Raw genomic sequence first — 13,856 nt, forward strand, 5'->3', positions numbered from 1 at the left:
AGGTTGAAATGATAAAATATTCTGGGAAAGTTTAAGTTCCACCAAATATGAGCATTTCTCCCCAGTTATTTCAAGAACAGCTGATCTGGATACAACTGAAATTAAATATCTATATAACCTTCCAGGTTGTCCATTCACATTAACCAGACTTGGCAGTTCAGTTGCAAATATTTCATTTTAGGAAGTTACACCTTTTTTAAGACATTAAGTAAAACTAAACAACACAAATTTCATTCTCTGACAAAAATGCAACAACTGAATAACAACAATGTTCCCACCAATGTGGAAATGATAACGAGAGAAAGAGATGTTGGCAAATGACTTAAGGAGCTCTCTTTTTTAATGCAATAAACGTTCTGGGTCTCTTGCACATGCATTAAAATACATCTCAGAGGGACTTTTCATTAGCCAAGCCTTATAGAATCAGCACTAGATGAAGCTATAACCACTCATAACTATGATTTAGTGTGCTTAGCAGAGCCCTTTTTGCACAAACAGGACTCACACCAATCATCCAGGAGTAATTTCTTAATATTAGAGAACTTTTTTTTTCTCCACAGACTTCAGGCACTTTCCGTAAACAACTGATAGAATGTAAGAGTTTTATTCATTTAGTTTTAGTATGCTTCATCAGTTTATTAAAAAATAGTGTGTGAATACTATATTTCTATCTTAAGAAATTCTATTTAAGATTAGCTTTGAAATCAGTCTGCCAATCTAGTTTAAAGATTACAATTCAATGTTTTTGAAGTGGACAAACAGATATTACCACTTCAGCTCTGATTTCAGAATTCATGCCTCTTCTTCCTCTTACTTGAAATGCTTAGATGTTGTTTTTTAAAATATGTATTTTCCCCTAGATCTGACCTTGGAAACTGCTGTACGGCAGCAGTACAGCAGTTGCATTAAGTTCTTCTGTTCATTCTGCATTGCAATCTCAAAAGCAGACTTCGGAATATCAGGGTATAAATTATCAACACAGAAAAGCTTGGGACCTGGATGTTTAAAATCTTGTTGCTCACTGTAAGTTATTCCAATCAAGAGAGCTCAAGTCAAAACATTTATTGCTCGGGAATCTGCTGGCAAATTATTTTCCATAGAAAACGTCATGGTTTTGAATTAATTTCTTCTGCAGCCACAGATACCAGCACTTCAGCTCTGATTACAGAGGTCATCTCTCTTCTTCCTTTTACAGCTGCTATTGCATTATAATAATTATATAATTTTTTTTTTTTCCAATTAATTTATTACTTGCCGAGGCGATCGGCTCCGGGGCAGACGCGTTCTGCAGCGGAGCGGGGGATCGGGACGGGCAGGGCTTTTTTTCCGGCACCGAGGCCGCCCGAGGCAGCCGGCAGCCCTCCTCAGGGCGCCTGACGGGGCGTTCGCGGAGCCAGCAGCGCCCCCCCCCCGGCCGTACAAAAGCAGCCCCTGGGGAGCGCGGCGGGCAGGGCGGGGCGCGGAGGCAGCGGGAGCAGGGAGGGCCGCTCGCCGCTCTTTCGCGGCGGTCTTTCCCTTTGGTATTTGTAACCTGCTTGCAAGGAACCTGGTCGTGGTATCAACCAGGTAGAAAAACATGGCCTCCGCATCTCTTGCGGCCTCTCCAGCCACAGTCACCGATGTGGCTGATCAGATGGAGGGCTCGGGGAAACACGCAGCCATCCAGGTCTTGGGCTGCAGGGTGTGCCCGAGTCTTCTGTCGGTATCCGACAGCAGCAGCGAGGGGTATGCCTGTGGCAGGTGTGCCCAGGTTGAAGAGCTGCTCAAACAGGTAGCGGAGCTTCGGGAGGAGGTGAGCAGGCTCAGGAGCATCAGGGAGTCAGAGAGGGAAATTGACTGGTGGAGGTGCACTCTGCCCTCTCTGAAAGACTCAGGAGCCTGCCACAGCACAAATGTCTCCTGCTGTGCAGAAGACAAAAGTTCCCTCATCCCGCCAGGCAGCAGGAGGAGACCTAGGCCACGGGGGGGAATGGAGGCAGGTTCCTGTTCGGGGTGGTAGGTGAGCCCTGTCCCTGCCCACCTCACCTTCCCATCTACCCTTATATAACAGGTATGAGGGTCTAGAACACGACAGTCAGAACAACGAAGTAGATGAAAGCCCATCCCAGTTGGAGAGGGTGCCTAAGGCAAGGCAACCTACCCCCCGCATTGCTACATCATCTGTCAAGAAAGACAGAAGGGTTATTGCCATGGGGGACTCCCTTTTGAAAGGGACAGAGGGCCCGATATGCTGACCGGACCCAACCCACAGGGAAGTCTGTTGCCTCCCTGGGGCTCGGGTGAGAGACTTCGCTAAGAAAGTCAAGCACCTGGTACAGCCCTCCAACTACTTCCCACTACCAGTCCTTCCAGCTGGTAACGACGAGGTAGCAACAAGAAGTCTGAGAGCGATCAAAAGGGACTTTAGAGCTTTGGGGCGACTACTTAAAGGATCAGGGGCACAGGTTGTGTTTGCCTTTGTCCTTCCGATAGGGGGGATCGATGCTGACAAGCAGACTCGTCACATTAACGCGTGGCTTCGGGAGTGGTGCAACCAGCAGAATTTCGGGTTTTTCAATCACGGGAAGGTCTACACAACACCGGGCCTGCTGGCACCAGATGGGATGCGCCTCTCTCAGAGGCGGTGGTGAGGATTTTTGCTCAGGAGTTGGCAGGGCTGATAGATAGGGCTTTAAACTAGAGTCAAAGGAGGAAGGGGATAAAACCAGGCACGCTGGTGATGAGCTAAAGGATGGTGTGCTACAATCAGAGGGACTGTGCTAGTGAGGCCCTTCGGTCAGCTCCACAAGATGCTGCGTGTAGGGAGGCACATTTGAAGTGCTTCTATACAAACACATGCAGTATGAGGAATAAAATGGATGAGCTAGAAGTCTTGGCCCAGTCCCGCAGCTACGACATCATCAGCGTAAGCGAAACCTGGTGGGATGAGTCCTGTGGCTGGTGCGTTGCAATAGGTGGTTACAGGCTCTTCCGGAGGGATAGGCAGGGTAGGCGAGGTGGCGATGTATGTGAAGCATGGGCTGGACTGTGTGGAACTTCAAATTGGCGATGACGAAGTTGAGAGCCTCTGGGTAAGGATTAAGGGACAAAAAAATAAAGGGGATGTCGTTGTGGGAGTCTATTACAGACCACCTGGCCAGGACAACACCGATGAATTATTCTTTGCAGAACTAAGAGATGCCTCGAGATCAGCTCCCCTTGTCCTAATGGGGGATTTCAACTTGCCAGACATCAGCTGTGATCACCACACTGCTGACACGAGCAAGTCCAGGAGGTTCCTAAAGCACCTAGATGATAACTTTTTGGTGCAGGTGCTAAGAGAGCCAACTAGGAAAGGTGCCCTCCTAGATCTGTTGCTGGAGAGCAGAGAGGGTCTTGTGGGAGACGTGGCAATTGGCGGCCGTCTCAGTCACAGTGCCCATGAAGTGGTTGAGTTTAGAATTTATGGTGACAGAAGGAAAACTATCACCAAAACTTCAACCCTGGATATGGGGAAAGCAGACTTCAGGCTGCTCAGGGAACTAGTCACCAAGGTCCCCTGGGAAACTGCTTTTGAAGGCATTGGCGTCCATCAGTGCTAGTCAATCTTTAAGCACTGCCTCCTAAAATCACAAGATCAGGCGATTCCAAAATATCGGAAGTCAGGCAGATGGAGTAGACGGCCGGCCTGGCTGACCAGGGAACTTCTACTGGAGCTTAGGCAAAAAAAGAAAGTGTACGGCTGCTGGAAGGAGGGCCAGGCGACGAGGAAGGAATACAGGGATGCTGTTTGTGTTTGTAGGGAGAAAATTTGTGTGGCCAAAGCCCAAACAGAGCTGAGGCTGGCCATGACTGTGGGAGACAATAAAAAAGGTGTTTTTTAGATAAGTGAACAGGAAAAGGAGAACCAAAGAAAACATAGGTCCGCTACTAGATGGGGAGGGTCTCCTCACAGACAATGACATAGCAAAGTAGAGACGTTTAACGCCGCCTTCGCCTCTGTCGTCAACACTGATGACAGGCTTCAGGACCCAGGGTGCCCTGAGCTGGAGGACGATGACAGTGGGAATGACAAACTCCCAACAGACCCTGAACGTGTGCGGGATTGGCTGCTCCACCTGGATCCATACAAGTCCATGGGTCCGGATGGAATTCATCCGAGGGTGCTTAAAGAGCTGGCTGACGTCATCTCGGGATCACTCTCAATTATTTTTCAATGATCTTGGGAACTGGAAAGGTCCCATTGGACCGGAAGCTGGCAAATGTTGTGCCAATTTTCAAGAAGGGTAAAGAAGAAGACCCTAGCAATTACAGTCCTGTCAGTCTCATGTCAGTGCGTGGTAAAATTATGGAAAAGATGATCCTTGAAGTTATTGAAGCGCACCTGGGGGACAATGCAGTCATTGGTCCCAGACAACATGGGTTCATGAGGGGTAGGTCCTGCCTAACAAATTTGATTTCCTTTTATGATAAGATCACCCATCTAGTTGATCAAGGGCAACCAGCTGATGTGATTTTTTGGACTTCAGCAAAGCTTTTGACACAGTTTCCCATAGGATCCTACTGGACAAAATGTCCAGCATACAGCTAAATAAAAACATCATACAATGGGTGAGCAATTGGCTGACGGGCAGGGCTCAAAGTGTTGTGGTAAATGGGGCCACATCAGGCTGGTGGATGGTCACTAGTGGGGTCCCTCAAGGCTCCATTTTAGGGCCAGTCCTCTTCAATGTTTTTATAAACGATTTGGATGTAGGACTAGAAGGTGTTTTGAGCAAACTTGCCAACGACACCAAACTTGGAGGAGTTGTTGACTCTGTTGAGGGTGGAAAGGCCTTGCAGAGAGATCTGGACGACTGGAGAGCTGGGCGATCACCAACCACATGAAGTTTAACAAAAGCAAGTGCCGGGTCCTGCACCTGGGACGGGGCAACCCTGGCTATACGTACAGACTGGGCGATGAGACGCTGGGGAGCAGCCCTGCAGAGAGGGATCTGGGGGTTGTGGTTGACAGCAAGTTGAATATGAACCAGCAGTGTGCCCTGGCAGCCAGGAGGGCCAACCGTATCCTGGGCTGCATCAAGCACGGCATTGCTAGTCGGTCGAGGGAAGTGACTGCCCCGCTCTACTCTGTGCCAGTGCGGCCTCACCTCGAGTACTGTGTGCAGTTCTAGGTACCACAGTACAAAAAGGACATTAAACTGTTGGAGAGTGTCCAGAGAAGGGCGATGAAGATGGTGAAGGGCCTAGAGGGGACAACATATGAGGAGCAGCTGAGGTCACTGGGCCTGTTCAGCCTGGAGAAGAGGAGGCTGAGGGGAGACCTCATCGCAGTCTAAAACTTCCTTGTGAGGGGGAGTGGAGAGGCAGGTGACCTATTCTCCGTAATCACCAGTGATAGGACCCGAGCGAACGGTGTTAAGCTGAGGCAGGGGAAGTTTAGGCTGGACATCAGGAAGAGGTTCTTCACCGAAAGGGTGGTTGCACACTGGAACAGGCTCCCCAGTGAAGTAGTCACTGCACCAAGCCTGTCTGAATTTAAGAAGCGATTGGACTGTGCACTTAGTCACATACTCTAAATTTTTGGGCAGACCTGTGCGGTGCCAGGAGCTGGACTTGATGGTCCTTATGATTCCTTTCCAGCTCGGGATATTCTATGATTCTGTTCCACAGTCATCTAAATCATAATCCCATCCACTAAGATTTTTTTTTTTTTTGGTATGGATCTTCAGTTCTGACTTCAAAGCTCATTCCTTCTCTGCCTCTTACTCAGTCTACTGTTACATTCAATATACAAAGGTTAATTTCTTGTTTTTAGTAAACTGTAGGGTGTTTTTTTTTCTCCTTCTTCCCTGGAGGTTCAGGAGCCATATGTTTCTTATACTTGAACTCAGCAATGTCCAAGGAAAAGTTTCTAAAACATAGTAAAGAGTTCCACTCCCCCATACTCCTCCTACAGTGCTTATTCAAGACAGATTCACTTGTTATTTATTTTAGTGAGGGCTTTAACATTACAGAGATCTTCCTCTATCATTTGCAAACCAAAACCTCAATGAAAGATAGTTTTGTGTTCAGTTTGAAGGGGAGCATTGTATTCTTGCAAAATTCAAACTTCATCAATTTTTTTTGAAATTCCAAAGCATTTGTTCATTTGACTCTAAGGGGTCAGCTGAAGGCAGAAGTTGTCTATCATTTATCTTGCTCACTAGCCCAAAATGTCACACACAAAAAATGCGTGAAAAGTATAAATTCCATAGTAAATACATACCACAGATACTGTACGATATGCCAGATAGTTTCCTTTGTCTGCCTGACTGGGCATTTCTTCTAGAAAGTTAAGAGTCTTTTCTCAGTGAATACAGCTAACAACTATCACATGAACACTCTGAATGTTTGACAGAGCTCCCTGAAATAACAACACCATTTACACACTGATTCAATGCACAAAGCAAAAAGCCTTAGTGAAACCATAAGCAGTTTAAGCCCCAGTTAAGCTTCCAACTTAAAGGTAGAACGGTAGAACCACATATAGCACTGGCTATATTTTCATAGTTACGTGAGTTACCTCTGGGGACAGTCACACTATTAGTTGTGATCACGGTAGTGAAATACTTGAAGGGCACACTCACTCCATTCCTGCATCGCCTCACTTGCCCTGCTCCATCAGTCATAACAAGGGCAACAGCATTAGCAGCTCAAATACACACCTCCAACATTCAGCATGCTTCTTTAAAAAGACGTGGGATGACCATTCCTTCACAGTGCCCCACACTACCGGGAGGTAGCTCAAAGCATGAGGCACCTCTTTAAGGAGTCCCATAAGGAACTGCACCCCTGAGCAACTCAAGTCAACAGCCCTGATGTGTCTGTCCAGCCTGGCTGGACAAAAGCAAACATTAGTCCATAAAGATTTATGACAACTCAGTTTTCCACACATTCAGTGTTTGCTTCGCATTGGTATAGTTCTGAATTCAAGCAAAACTAACCCAAGTAAGGGTCAAAGAAATTGATGCGTACATCACGGCTCAAACTCTGACTGTTCCTAACAGCAGCCCCTGCACTGGTGGTAGGACAGCTGTGTGTGGTGGGAGGATGAGAGGCACGGCTTGGGCTGGCTCAGGCTGCCAAGGAGAAGCTTTTCACCACTGGGACAGCCCAGCCATGGAGCCATGGCCCAGGCAGCGTGAGACTCTGCAGCCTGGGAGTTTCGCTCCCTGGCTGGGTGAAGCCCTCAGCAGCCTGGCCCAGACTAGGCCTGCTCTGGGCAGGGGTGGGGTTGGACACCTCCCCGGGGTCCCACCAGCCTCAGCAGGATCTTATATCCCGGTTCCCTGCAGCAGCAGCTGTATTCCTCACTCCCCACAGCCTAGCTTTTAACAGCATATGCCTATAACATGACTTGTGGAAGGTGTCTAGCGCTGCACTGTAAGTGACTGACACTAGTAGAAAGGCAGAAGAATGCTAACCACAAGAGTGATCTTACGCATGCCTAATAACCCTTTTTCAAGCTCAAAATCAAATTGCTGAGTTTTCAGCTTAGTGGACAGAAGGGTCACTTAAGTCCAGAAAATTATACATTTATTCTGCTGTATGTACCTTAGGGCATATGTAGTGGAAACACTGTAATCTTATAAATGTTTGAGGCTAAAACATAAGAACAAGACTAGTATTTCAGCAAGTGTCAGTATCTGAGAGTTAAAACCACAACTTTTAAGACCTCAGTGTTGTTACAAATTTCTTTCAGCTCTCCCCTGCAACAGGTGAAATACAGAAATATCCAAAATGGGGAAATAAAATTGAATTAAAAAATTTACTACTATTAAGAAACAGTTGGAAATTGGCCGTCAAACTTAAGACATTTCTTGCTAGTTTCTGAAACAGCATGGTTGAAGTGCCTTTATCTTTAATTCATTTCACTGGTAGTAGTCTACAAATCCTTTAAGAACCTTATTCAGCAAGAAATAAAATTGCCAGGTAAGATCACTGCAGTTGATCTTTATTCCCCTCATTATTACATTAGATATGATCAGAGACAGTACCCAGGATAAAGTTCATTGATCTTGCAGTACTCTTATCAGACAGCTGTGGAAAAAACTCATGAAGGCTACCACAAGGAGTTCAGCAAGGACACCTCAGGACTGCCACCCCCTACATTCACAGGTAGAAAAGGCAAAATACATCACAGAAATAGTAAGGAGTGAGTTATCCTGTCATAAAATGATAGAACTGTTATTTCTGCTAGTCTTTTAGTGGTTAGCATAGTAGCTTTGCACTTGTGAGATACCTGCAAAAAGATAGAGTATCTAGAGAAGTTCAGAGAAGTGGTAAAAAAATCAAGACAAGAGAAACAGATTGAGATACACAACTTAAATCCTGCAGTATAAGAGTGAAGAAACTATTTGATACCATTTAGCCCACACTATACCAGGTCCTCATTATTTTTTTTAAACATTCTGATACCAAGAAAGCAAGATCTTAAAAACAGTTCATACAAGAAAAAAAAAAGGATTAATTTATTTCTCTTGCTTTAGCAATTAATTTAACTTCTGTAACAAAATCGTGTTACATTTAAGTGAAAGAGTCACAAAGCACCATCAGACATGCATGCAGTAATGTTGCAGGACAGCACAAGAGCCTGCTCCAGGTGTGAAGTCTTAACAGCAACTGCCCAAGGGAAGGGTGGAAAGCCAACACTGTTTTCTGCCCTGCCACATCCTCCTGTGGCTTGGGCTACCCACATTTACCCAGCCTACCTGGAAAGCAGAGGCAACCTTAACCTGAGCATGCTGAGATTTACCTGCATGGCAGCTGAATTTGAAAACAGAAACAGTCTCTCTTACAGTATGACTGCTTCTGAACCACATCTCTTTCAGAAGTCTTTAAGCTGTAGACCCAATTGGTTGCTTACACAGGTTTTGTAGACTAATCTTTATAAATTCTTAAGTTTTATAAAACAAGTAGGAATGTTTTGGAAGAAATCATGGTAGAACTCATAGACTCATTCTTTTAATTCAAATCCTAGAATTTGGATTAATTGGCAGCATTGCAGGGATAACTATCACTGATAAACAGTGTCAGTTTGCAGGGATAAAAGGAGGATTACTCATATAAAGTGACCTGTTCTTTGACTTCAAATGGGTCAGTCACTCCATATGTGCTAAAGCACCTTCAATAATTGGAAAAAAAAAACTAGCTGTTAAGGTTCACTTGTAGTCACAGTGGGAAAATGCTCTGTAATAACAGCTGATCACAAATAACTAAATGTTGAACAGATGCCTAGCCTTTGTTGTGAATATTGATTAAACAGAAGCTATATGCCAAAATAACATTTTCCCTGGCCTAAATCTGCAGAAAAAGCTGACTGTAAAAAGGTTCCCTTCTAGAATAAGGTCAGAATAAGTCCTACAAACCAGGACTTTCCACTGCTTGGTCCCTACTGGCTTTCACTGTTATGGTTCAGGTGGTTTTACAGCACTGACTGTCAGTGGGCTCATGGCAGCAGGCACTTTTAAAATGGCTTTTTTCCTTTCTGGCAGAAGAGGAACATGGATACTTCTGTCATATTACATACAAATGAAAGCAACTTATTTCAAATACCTCTCAGCACAAGTTGCACTATTTCTCTCCTTCACCACTGGCCATGTCTATACTAGAAGATGTTTGCCAGAAGAGTGCTGAGAAAACTGAAAGAGCATTCCTAGTGTAGATGCACTTGTACACACTTGTAAATGTAAAGCTTAGTATTTACCATTCACACATGTGCTAATATCCAGTTGAGGCTAGAGTCTCTCTCTGTCAATATATAGTCTGTCAGGGAAGTAATTAAGTTTGAAGCACACTTCTGTGCTAAGGAATATAACACAACTAAGTGCTTCTACTGTAATATGATGTTTTATTTAGGAATAGTGGAATACGCTATAATATTTAAAACAGCTTTTTAATATAAGCTGCTATAAAAGCTGGAGGATTTCTTTTACTGTTGTTGCATACAGACAGCTGATTGATTTTCTAACTTTTATATAATTTGTGGCATTACCAAGTGAAGGATCTGTAAAGCAAAACGATCTCATTGCCACACCTAATCAAACTTTGAAGACACATACATCAAATGTCTTTTCCTTCTCTCTGCAGTTGGTACAGTTTCACAGCTCACATGAGAGCCTTGCCTTCACTGAAGAGTCTCACCAATTTTTCTAGATCAACTGTGCAAATACATAGTCCTCTAGACATTTTTCTCCGGTGAAACCTTTTTCCTCATTTGGAGTATAGCTATGTTATTTCACATTTGGATCTGAGGCAAGGCTTAAAGCTACAAAATCTTAAAAAATTAAAGCAATTACAGAGACATGGGATACTCATCCAGACATTTATGGTATATGCATGGTTTTCTTGGGTTGCATTATATAATTCTAGCTGCAAGCAACAAATTCAAAGAGACTTCAGTGCAAGCTCAACTGCATATCCCAATATGAAGGAGCAGCACAGCTCATTTGTTCAGCTGCACACTAACCTGTCACTATGACAGGAGCCACTGTTTGTTTGCTTTTGTTAAAGTAGCTGTTCAGAAAAATGGAAGTGTATACTTAAACCATTAGAAACTGCCATAGTAAGAACTTCACAAATGCTGTACTTAACACATTTTGAATGGCCTTGTCCTGTTCTCTCACTGCATGTATGAGTTCTGGGAATAGTAGGAGCAAAATTGTCTTCATTCAAACAAAAAAGCATGTTTAAAAAACAATCCAGTTCTCACAATGCTTTCTCCATTTGTTATTTTGTTTTAATACAAGGTGTCCTGGTTTCAGTTAGGACAGAGTTAATTTTCTTCCTAGTAGCTGGTAGGATGCTATGCTTTCGATTAGGATGAGAAGAGTGCTGACAACATGCTGATGTTTTAATTGGTGCAGAGCAGTGCTTACACCAAGCCAAGGACTTTTTAGCTTCTCGCTCTGTCCTGCCAGTGGGCAGGCTAGGGGTACAGCAGGATCTGGGAGGGGACAGACCCAGGACAGCTGACCCAACCTGGCCAAAGGGGTATTCCATACCATCTGACATCATGCTAAACAATATATAGGGGTGGCTAGCTAGGGTGGGGGGGCGGCTGCTCAGGGATAGGCTGGGCATTGGTCAATGGGTGGTGAGCAATTGCATTGTGCATCACTTGTTTCGTACACATTATTAGCAGTAATACCATTATCATCACCATCATCATTATTATTGTTATTATTATTTTCCTGTCTTAATAGACTGTCTTTATCTCAACTCACAGGCTTCACTTTCCCGTTTCTCTCCTCCATTCCAGAAAGGGAGGGGGGAGGGTGAGCGAACGGCTGTGTGGTGTTTAGCTGCCGGACGGGTTAAACCACAACACAAGGTATGGGGATGAAAAATGTTATACCATACTTACATAAGAAATTCCACACTGCTAATTAGAAAGACATGATTCCTTGTTAATGTACCATTAGAGAGAACTAGTTTTATCCAGAATATGATGTCCTAGGTCCAAGATGTTCAAAGTGAAACTGCATAACTTTAATCTGAGACTTCTAACTCTGCTTTAACAAGCTGTGAAATTTTCTGCTACCATTGGAGTGGAAAACTAAGTGGCAAAAATCTACACACCAAAGTTACAAAAGACAGCTAGTCGGTCACACTGAGGGAAGAAAAGGCAGCAGTGTACAGAAAAAGTTTTCTGTACCTCATCTCTTTTGAGAACTCACTGCATGCAGCGCAATGTGAGACTGCACCACAGTCACATTCTTTCAAAGTTTACTATAAGAGAACTTGAACAGCATAACAAATGAAGCAAAGAGCCAGTGGACTACACGCACCATTAGCTAATGAGGTCCCCTTGCACAGTGAGAACTTGCATGCAACAGACCATCACTAATTCATAGTTGATTTAAGAGATATCCCCTTCAAACAACATGAAAATCAGTATGAGAACACACAGAACTGCGTCAAGATTTCAACTTAAGTTGGCATCACTGGTTTGGCGTTCATTAATGTGAAATTTTTTTAATGCCTAACTGTACAGTATCACAGTAACGTCCATTTTAGTAACAGAATACTTTGTAAGGATATCATGTATTGAATCCCAAAAATGCAGAACTGTTTTTTTAAGAAGTACTTATTAGTGGCAATTTGTCTCCTCTTAAAGACTATAAAAAAGTATCTAAGAAGTTCTTTTCTCTGAGGACAAATACAAATAGCTCTTCAGTCAGGGGGTATCTTGACCAAAGTACATTAACGACAGGAAAGCTCACAAAGGAAGTACTTACAGCAGCAGCCACATGGAGAGAAGGTAAATCTCACCTCTCCTGCCCACCATAAGGTGGGAAACTACCAGAAAAATCAAGTGTCATTGCACTAAGGGAGTGTTTCACCAGCTGGACCTTTCTGCCAATGCCCAACTCCATCATCCCAGCTCCAGCTTCCCTCGATATGCTCCCTGGCTCTGCTCCTGATTGCAGTGCCCCACCTGGCACCCACCCAGGACTCCCTGAGGACCCAGCAAGCACGCTCCAGCCATGGTGCATTGGTGAGCAATGCGAGGAGCCAGGCACAGGGACCGCAACAGCTCAGGCAAGGGATCAAGACATAAATACAAAGCTAATACCAGCCAAATCGCCTCTGGTATCTGAACAGCTAAGGAGATTTGCAAGTTTTGCTGGAATTGCTTAGGTAGGTGCATTTTTAAGGGTTTCCTTGGCTCCCTGGATTTCCTGGGTGATGTTTGCACGTGATGTTCAATGTATCAAGACCGTGACAACTTTTAAAAACGTTAACAGGAGGAGGACTCATTGAGTCACATCAAGTTGTCTACAGCGATTTGCTGTATCACTCTGGTGCCACAATAGCTGGCTCAGATGCTTCACATTCCTGCTCTGTACCCATTTCCCTCAGCCAGAGGGATTCAAGACGCCAGCCGGCAGCCTCGCATGCGCCGGTTAACGGGGGGAATACACGCAGGTTTCGGAGGCTCTGAGGGCGTGCATGCTCTCACCCGGCTGCGCGGGGAGCACACAAAGGAGCGGCGCAGAAGCACGGGAGCCGCGCGGGGCCGACAGCCCCGCCGAGGGGCGACGTTTCGCCACGCCTCCCCCTCCGCATCGGGATCCCGGGACAAAGCGGCGGCCCCGAGCCGAGAGGCCGCTCCCGGGCGGCTTCTCCCCCCGGGGGGCGGCGGGGGTCACTCACCCACGGGGTCCTCCATCCTCAGCGGCCTGCGCAGCCGGATGCTGCCCGGGATGGCTTTATCCATCAGCTCCTCGACGCTCTGCAAAGAGGCGGCGGCACGCCGGCGTTAGCAGACCCCAGACCCCGCAGACACCCCCTTCCCAGCGGCTCCCCCCCCCCCCCCCCCCCCCGCCGCACGGGCGCCCACCTGCACCCCGAGGGCTCGCAGCATCTCCCTCTTCTCCCCCTCCCGGGGGCCGATGTGCCGCCGGGAGAAGTCATCCTGCCGCGGCAGCAGCTGCTCGATGCACCGCGCCGCATCGCCTCCTCCTCCTCCTCCTCCTCCTCCACCGACCCAGCGCTGCTGGCGGTGCCGGTGCTGCCCGCCGCCCCCAGCCGGCCGCAGGTGCCTCGGCCCCCCCCGGGCCGCCAGCCGCCCCCACCAGCGCCCGCAGCTCTGCATGGCCCCGCCGCAGCCACGGCCGCCGGCAGCACACGCTTTGTGGCCGGGGCGGGGGCGGTGGCGGCGCGGCCCCCTCCGGCGACGCCAATGGGGCGGGGGGGCGGTGCCCTGCTCGCCCCTCCCCGCCGGCACCTGCCCCCCCCCCCCCCAAAAAAAATCCGCCCCGCTCTCGGCCCTGACCCGGGTGCCAAGGCTCCCCCCCCCCCCCCCCCCCGCAGGCAGCCCCGGGAAGCCC

At 46.7% G+C, this 13,856-nt stretch overlaps 1 protein-coding gene across 1 annotated transcript in view; it reads right to left on the reverse strand.

Moving 5' to 3' along the window:
* The window catches only part of GLDC (glycine decarboxylase), a 47,268-nt gene extending 33,632 nt beyond the window's left edge, over nt 1–13,636 (reverse strand). The window contains exons 1-2 of the mRNA XM_080574413.1: nt 13,367–13,636; nt 13,180–13,258 (exon numbers count right to left, since the gene is read on the reverse strand). Of these exons, the coding sequence (XP_080430539.1) occupies nt 13,180–13,258; nt 13,367–13,621 (334 nt within the window). The 5' untranslated portion in view covers nt 13,622–13,636. The remainder of the gene's footprint in view (nt 1–13,179; nt 13,259–13,366) is intronic.
* Between the last annotated feature and the right edge of the window lie 220 nt (nt 13,637–13,856).

Source organism: Anser brachyrhynchus (assembly GCF_964034855.1).
Source record: "Anser brachyrhynchus genome assembly, chromosome: Z".
NCBI lineage: Eukaryota > Metazoa > Chordata > Aves > Anseriformes > Anatidae > Anser > Anser brachyrhynchus.